General features: G+C 50.9%; 1 protein-coding gene across 1 annotated transcript; it reads left to right on the top strand.

The window, feature by feature from the left end:
• Nucleotides 1-410: 410 nt before the first annotated feature.
• Dusp1 (dual specificity phosphatase 1) lies at nt 411-3568 on the top strand. Its single transcript, XM_004665020.2, has 4 exons — nt 411-1038; nt 1315-1460; nt 1844-2063; nt 2499-3568. Exons 1-4 carry the CDS (start codon nt 672-674, stop codon nt 2867-2869), a joined length of 1104 nt encoding a protein of 367 aa, XP_004665077.1. The 5' UTR covers nt 411-671; the 3' UTR covers nt 2870-3568.
• Nucleotides 3569-8082: the final 4514 nt, after the last annotated feature.

The raw sequence follows: 8082 nt of genomic DNA on the forward strand, positions 1-8082 counted from the left end.
TGCGCCCGTGGGGAGAGGGCCTGGCAGGTGGCACGGGGTGCGTCGCGGAGGTCAGCCTCCTCCTCCTCCTCCCGGCAAGCCGGGGAGAAAGGCACGAGCCCGTCCTCGGGGACGCGCCAGGACAGCAGGGCGGGTGCTGGGACCCGAGCCAGCGCGCCAGGGAGCTGGCCCCGCTCGGAGGCCGATGACGTCTTTGCCTTTGGCTTTGGCGGCGCCAGGCCGGGCAGGGCGGGTGACGTCACCGCCCCGCCACGTGACCACCATTCAAACAAACAAACCATCTCCCTCCCTCTCTCCATCCCCCCCACTATCTCTCGCTCCCTCTCTTTCTTTGCGCGCGCGCGCGCCAGCGCTGGGTCCGCCCCGGCCCGCCTCCCGGAGAGGCCGCATATAAGCCGCGGTCCCCGGGCGGGCTGAATGCGCGGCGGAGGACTTAGCTGGCGGGACGAGACACTCGATCCCTTAAGGACAGGCCGGGGAACCGTGAGGGGCCAAAAGTCCGCAGGACACTGCCCGCGCCCAGGTCAGGGGTAGATTTTTCTTTTTCTTTTCTTTTTTGAGTCCCAGCGCCTAGAAAGACTTGCTTTCGTTGGAAAGCCTCCGCCTCGCCGTTGGCTTCCGAGCACAGACAAAGCGGGGCGAGCAGCACGCTGGGGGCGCTGAAGCCGGCCATGGTGATGGAGGTGCGCATCCTGGATGCCGGAGGCCTGCGCACGCTGCTGCGCGAGCGCGCCGGCCAGTGCCTGCTGCTGGACTGCCGCTCCTTCTTCGCCTTCAACGCCGGCCACATCGCCGGCTCGGTGAACGTGCGCTTCAGCACCATCGTGCGACGCCGGGCCAAGGGATCCATGGGCCTGGAGCACATCGTGCCCAACGCCGAGCTGCGCGGTCGCCTGCTGGCCGGCGCCTACCACGCCGTGGTGCTGCTGGACGAACGCAGCGGCTCCCTGGATGGCACCAAACGCGATGGCACCCTGGCCCTGGCCGCCGGCGCGCTCTGCCGGGAGGCGCGCACCACACAAGTCTTCTTCCTCAAAGGTACGTACCTGCTCCGGGCCGGTCGCACACCCCCTGTGGCCTTGTGCGGGATTTCTGGCGCCCAGCTAGGGGAGGGGGGTGGTTGGCTGCCCCAACCTAGGGCGCATGGGTGCCAGCGCCCCGTCTCTAGAGGACTTGTCATTGGCTTTGGCTCCACGAACAAAGGCTTCCCTGTAAACTCGCAGTCCTTAGTGAGAGGGCGACTAGTGTGTCAAGGTGCTCTGTCCTGTGGTACTAATGGGGGGAAAATAACAATGTGTGTGTTTGTATTCTCAGGAGGATACGAAGCATTTTCAGCTTCCTGCCCGGAGCTGTGTAGCAAACAATTGACCCCTATGGAGCTCAGCCTTCCCCTGAGTACAAGTGTCCCTGACAACGCAGAATCTGGATGCAGCTCCTGCAGCACCCCGCTCTATGATCAGGTTAGTCTGGGGTCTGGGTCGGTGCCAGGGCGAGGAGGGTAGAGTTGGCAGAGCCCTGCCAGGGATGTTACAGAAAGTAGCGGCCGCTTTATTTATACCCGAGGGGGGACGTAGGGATCTTATTTATCCCACGATGAAGTGATTGGATGGAGCCAAGTCTCCAATTGCTGGCAGACGTGAGCTCTGCTCTGCCAATGGGCTTTGTCCCCTCTTTATTTATATGCCTCAGCACTGCTGAGAAAAGGTCACTCAAGACCCAAAGCTCACTTTTCCAGCAGGGAGGTGTTTTTTTTTTTTTTTTTTAATTTTATTTTACGGTTGTGGAAACTGGTGCTCACTTTGAGGCAGGTTGACGAGTGTTGGGTTTTTCTTTTGAATTTCAGGGTGGACCCGTGGAGATTCTGCCCTTTCTGTACCTGGGCAGTGCCTATCATGCTTCCCGCAAGGACATGCTGGATGCTTTGGGTATCACTGCCTTGATCAACGTCTCAGCCAATTGTCCTAACCATTTCGAGGGTCACTACCAGTACAAGAGCATCCCGGTGGAGGACAACCATAAGGCTGACATCAGCTCCTGGTTCAACGAGGCAATTGATTTCATAGGTAAATGTCATGGATGCCTGAGACTTCTCTGTACTCTGTCCCCATGTTAGCCACTGGAGCCCAGCCTCTATGGTCAAGGCGTCAATGATCTTCACCTGAGCCTTCCCCTAGACATCCAGTAGCAAAACACGTGAGGTGTGGATTGAATGTCCCACATGACAGAGTAGCAAACTGAGGCTCAGACAGTTGAATTGATTGGCTTGTCCAGGATCACTCTGCTAAGGAGAAATACCCAGTGTGGGGTTTAAATCCCTTGCTGTCCTTTTGCAGTGTTCACACTGTGACCCTGAATGGCATTCATATTGATAGCCTGAGGATGATGTTGAGCATCTCTGAACAGGAAGGACCCTCATGATGTTTCTCAGCCATGGTAGACTTGGGTTTGGCTGGTTCTCTTGGGCTCTCGGGTAACCAAGCGGCCGCTTTGTTTTCTAGACTCCATCAAGAATGCTGGAGGAAGGGTATTTGTGCATTGTCAGGCGGGCATCTCCCGGTCAGCTACCATCTGCCTTGCTTATCTCATGAGGACTAACCGAGTGAAACTGGACGAGGCCTTTGAGTTTGTGAAGCAGAGACGGAGCGTCATCTCCCCTAACTTCAGCTTCATGGGCCAGCTGCTGCAGTTCGAGTCCCAGGTGCTGGCCCCACACTGCTCTGCTGAGGCAGGGAGCCCGGCCATGGCAGTGCTCGACCGAGGCGCATCCACCACCACTGTCTTCAACTTTCCCGTCTCCATCCCCGTCCACCCCACGAACAATGCCCTGAGCTACCTTCAGAGCCCCATCACGACCTCGCCCAGCTGCTGAAAGGGCTGGTTGAAGGTGGTGGTGGTCCCGGTGGTCTTCACAAGCCACCCTGACGCCACTCCTCTTTGGGAGGAGCCATGCAATAACTCTGGGAGGGGCTCATGAGAGCTGGTCCTTATTTATTGAATTTCCTCCGCTTTCCACTTGGTTCCTAAGCAGTTATGAAGATGACGTAGCATCAAGACTTTGCTGAACTCAGCACGTTCGGGACCAATATATCGTGGGTACATCAAGTCCCTCTGACAAAACAGGGCAGAAGAGAAAGGTCTCTGAGCTAGTTTCTTCACTTGCCCCTGTTTCTTTTTGTTTTTGATTTTTTTTTTTCTTATTAGAAACTTCATGCTTGACATACCTACCAGTATTACCATTCCCAACAACATACACATAAGAGAATTACCTTATTTATTTTTGTGTAGGTAGTCTGCCTTCACAAATGTCAGTGTCTACTTGTAGAGAACCAAATACCTCAATTTTTGTGTTTGAGTACTGTACTATCTTGTAAATAGGTCCTAAGAAGGTTTGTTTTCAGCACTGACAGAAAACACCAGTGTTTTTTTTTTTTTTTTTTAGTTGCCAACAGTTGTATGTTTGCTGATTATTTATGACCTGAAATAATATATTTCTTCTTCTAAGAAGACATTTTGTTACTAGGATGACTTTTTTTATACAACAGAATAAATTATGATATTTCTATTGAAATCACAATGCTTTGTTTCTTTGGCAAGCCTTCTTGGTTCTTCTTGTGAAATAGGGAGGCATTGGATAAGGCCTGTGAGAAGGTGTGGGGGGTGCTGATCTCAGTGGTCCCTTGATCCTGTGAGCTGACTTCAAGCAGACCTGTGGGGTGTGTGCTATAGATGAGGTCTTGCTATAGGCTCAAGGTTCCTACCTGTGTCCTTTAACAGCCATGTAACGTACCACATCAGCCAGGGCACTTACATATCCCCAGCACTGTTTGCCAAAATTGTCCTTTTTCATGTAAATACCGTCTTTGTAATTATGTAAAAAGTCTCCCCTTTCTCAACGGTTTCCTTTGGGAGTGGCCTGCCCTCGAGAAAAACTCAGCCAAGCCTTTTGCTGGTAAAGAGGCTGAGAGAGCCACCAAAGCCGAGTGGTTGGCGTAGGGAGTTGGGAGGTAAAATTGTTTCCTAATTCTGTGACCTTTGCGCTTTGCCACTCGCCTGTCTGACACAATCATTTTGCTTTGGATAGGACCTTGATAATTTTTTTTTTTTTTGAAAATAATACACTAAGTGGCAATGAAAAAAAAAACACAAGCACAACAAACAAATACAGTGTAGAGAAATCACTTGCGATGCCCCCTTGCCCTGTGCCACTTGACTGGTGTTCGTTTTGGAGAGCATTCATGCCAACCCTGCATAGACACAGCACTTTTTTTTTTTTTTTTTTTTTTTTTGGCAGCTGCCTCTTTCAGGTCACTTGCCACTCTGACTACGTAATTGTGTTGAGACAGGCAATTAAATCAAACTTGCTGTAGGGTCGGATTCTGAATTTTCACTCTTGCCAAGCAGACAAAGGGTATAATTGACTACCAACCCATAATCTAATGCATAATGAATGAAACAACAGCAAAGCCGTTGGGGTTCTTGGTCCCTGGGGGGCCTGCTCCCTTACTGTGGGCTTGTGGACAGAAGTGCTGTGGGGAAATGGCAAAGGAAATATCCCACTGATGCAAGGACTGACCTCCGTGGTCCTCACCCAGCCCCATTGTTCGAGACCTTGACAGAACCTGTCCTTGGTCTTCCTGGTTCCAAGGGCTGCTTGGCCCAGGTCTGAAAGATCCCCTTCCTAAGACATATCCTGGCTGGGCTTCCGATCAATGTCAAGTATGTTCTTGTCATTCAAAACAAACTGGGCATTTGTTGGTGTAGATTGTGGAAATGTACACAGGCAATTGCAAGACTCAGGCTGCCTTCTGCCTGGGCCTGGGTTTTTGCTTTCAACTTGGCAGGCTCTGGCTGAGCCCAAATTAATCTCCAGTGTAATCCACTCAATGGAAAAACACAGAGGCTGCCTCAGGGAGACGTCATTGAAAACAGTCCCCTCACTTGCTTCTCCCAGCTCCATCCATTCACCCTGCACAGCCAGGACCAGAAGCCATCCTCTCCCCCAGAAGTTACACTTGCTATGCTAGAACCCTCCAGGAAGCTTCACATTTGGCCTGGCAATCTTGAGCTAAAAATCAGTTTCTCGGGCGTGGTGGTACACGCCTTTAACCCCAGCACTTGGAGGCAGAGGTAGGAGGATTGCTATGAGTTTGAGGCCACCCTAAGACTACATGACAAATTCCAGGTCAGTCTGGGCTAGAGTGAGATGCTACCTCGAAGAACGAAACAAGTTTAAAAAAAGATCAGTTGTTTTTTGTGATGAGAACAGATTCTACTAAAATGTATGTTTCCAAGGAAGAACTAAAAGAAAGACAATTATTTAAGACTGATAATGTGATGATGACGTGTAGGTTTTGCTAGTTGTTTTGTACATGTTCATGATCAATCTTTTAAAAAGATTTACTTTTTTATATTTATTTATTTATGAGAGAGAGAGAGAGGCATGCCAGGGCCTTTAGCCACTGCAAATGAACTCTAGACGCATGTGTCACCATGTGCATCTGGCTTACATGGGACCTGGGGGATTGAACCTGGGTCCTTAGGCTTCGCAGGCAAGCGCCTTAACCACCAAACCCTATCTCCAGCCACACGATCAATCTTTAACATCACATCCATTACTAAGGGGAGCGGGGTCCGGGGTGGGGGGGACACTGAGGCTCAGAGACCTTGCAGAGAGGTTAGAGATCAAATCATAATGAAGACTGGCCAGAGACAGCTTGAGAAAGTTGGAAAAGATGAGTTTACTAGGCGACTGGGTTTACCATAATTTCACCTCCTAATGTTTGGGTAGAAACGCTATTTATTCACCCCCCCCCCCACCGCCAGGCCCCAATTTCCTCATTTGTGCAATGGAAGACAAAGTGCTTTCCTCTTGAGGAAGAAAGTGAACTCACGAAGGACTGGTGTGTCAGAAGTGAGCCCTGGAGAGACATTTAGATCCTCTGCGGCCAATGGTAGTGTTGGCCTTTCTGTTGTCCGCCTCATAAAATGACCAGTTTGCATTGGGTTTGAAAGGGTCCAGTTCCTTCCTGACCCCTAGTTCTAATTCTAGGGTGTGGAAAATGCGTGGATATATGTTCCTTCGGTGCTTTCCTGTGGTTTCCAGGTACCTATCTTTCGGGGGATGCTTTAGGCCCCCAGGGCTCCAGGGGATCTCCTGCGCTGGGAATTTTGCAGATCACAGCTCATTTGTTTTGCATTGGCAGCCTTCAGCATCCATTCTCCAGCCTGGCCCATCCAGGATGACATCATGGTGCCTACACCTTTAAGATTATATAAATCTGTGATCCCACAGTGGCCTCTGTCTCCTTGGTAACGCGGAGGAGTTTCCCTTTTGTGAGGAAAGCTGTCATGTCACTTCCTGCTGCTGACAAGTCAGTTTGGGAGATTAAAAGAAAGGGGGGCGGGGTGCCTCTGAGAAGTGCTGGCTGCGCGGTTTCTGTTGCCGTACACAGAAGCAAACAATGCCTGTCTTGCGGTGGCCCCGCCCCGGCCGGCAGGGGCTCAGCTTCCCCACACCTCACCCCAGACGGTGGATGCAGCTCACCCCGGGCTGTTTTTTGTTGTTTTTTTTTTTTCCTCCGAAGTTACCTTCTGGGGTTCTGGGGAGCAGGTAGGAGGGCTACCCACCCTTGGGACTGTGCAAGGCAAGTTGATTCAAGAACAGTTTTTGGGTCCAGACCAACCTACAGGCCTTCAGTCAGCTCAGGAGTTCTTGTCTATTTTCCAGGGGACAAAGGACCACCATGTTGTTGGCCTCCCCGTGTGGACAGACAGAGCTGTGCTTTTTAGCCAGAGCTGTCCCTCTGGTTTGTTGCTTAGTTCTTAACCCAGCTGACGCACAGTTTTGACTCCATGAGCCCAGGGACACTTTGGTGCAAGGCAAGGTGACAAAGCGGACATATACACAAGCAGACAATGGCATATGGATGATGCTAGGAAAGGGTTCATGGGAGGCCTCTCAGAGGAGTGGCTTGCCACCCTCCTGAATGACCAGCCTAGTTGCCCCTTTGAGAGGTGAGTGAGCAAAAAAGGTTCCAGGCCCAGAGGTCAGAAGGACTTGAGGTTTGAAAGGAACCTTTGTAGGCAGCGGATAGAACACCTGAGAGACATGTTCTATTCTTCTCCGTAGTAGCTTTGTGTAAGTTGTCAAAGTCTCAGAACCTCAGTCTCCCAATCTGTAAAATGGGACATTCACCACCCCCCTCCAAAGGCACTTGGAGGATTAAATGAAAGGCACATTACAGAGTCTTGGGAAAGGCTTGCGGTGATTCAGCTGGTCCTCATTCTGTCACTGAGCCTCAACACCCCTCCCTATCCAGAGCATCCTGCAGGACTGAAACAGAGAAGTGAGCTGTCTTGCCAACGTCATGACATCCCACCTCTACATTCACATAATGCATCTCTCTGAGCCTTTTCTACAGATCACCCTGCCCTGCCCTAGTGACCTGGGGCAAGGTGCTTCCACTCCTGAGACTCAGTTTCTCCATCTGTCAAAGGTACCTAAGTGGAGCTGGAGAGATGGCTCAAGGTTCAACTCCCTAGAACCTTACATAAGCCAGATGTATGTAGTGGCTCATGAGTTTGGAGTTTGTTTATAGTAGCTAAAGGCCCTGGTGTGCCCATTCCCTCTCTAATTAATAAGTTTAAAAGATACCTGGAGTGAATTTCATACAAATGCCTTTCCTGTCCAACTTCCGGTGCTGAGCCACGTCAAGGCTGAGAAGGCTCTGGGGTCCCCAGCATCATCTGGATTGGCTGAGGAAGATACACGGGTAGGAGATAGATACTTCCTGAGAAGAGGCAGCAAGGCAACCTTTGGGAAGTGGGTTGATACAATGGAAATATGACCAAGGGCCTGTGGGGTTGGGGGGCATCACTTACTCCTGAGCCCTGGGCCTGCCCTCTGCTATGGACCACACTACATAGCTAGGAATACAATTTCCACCATAATAGACACCAATCATTCACTCATTCATTCCTTCAATAAGCATGTATTAAGTACCCATGGTTTGCTCAAGTGCTCAGTACAGGATAGAATAATATAATCAAGAGACATTTTGAGGGCTGAGGAGGTGGCTCAGC

This window comes from Jaculus jaculus, chromosome 6 (assembly GCF_020740685.1).
Source record: "Jaculus jaculus isolate mJacJac1 chromosome 6, mJacJac1.mat.Y.cur, whole genome shotgun sequence".
Lineage (NCBI taxonomy): Eukaryota > Metazoa > Chordata > Mammalia > Rodentia > Dipodidae > Jaculus > Jaculus jaculus.

Bases quoted from the DNA above. Each gene is read 5' to 3' on its own strand.
- Dusp1 (XM_004665020.2), top strand. From the start codon at position 672: ATGGTGATGGAGGTGCGCATCCTGGATGCCGGAGGCCTGCGCACGCTG. The intron at 1,461-1,843 runs GTTAGTCTGGGG...TTTGAATTTCAG, and splicing joins GCACCCCGCTCTATGATCAG to GGTGGACCCGTGGAGATTCT. The intron at 2,064-2,498 runs GTAAATGTCATG...TTTGTTTTCTAG, and splicing joins CGAGGCAATTGATTTCATAG to ACTCCATCAAGAATGCTGGA.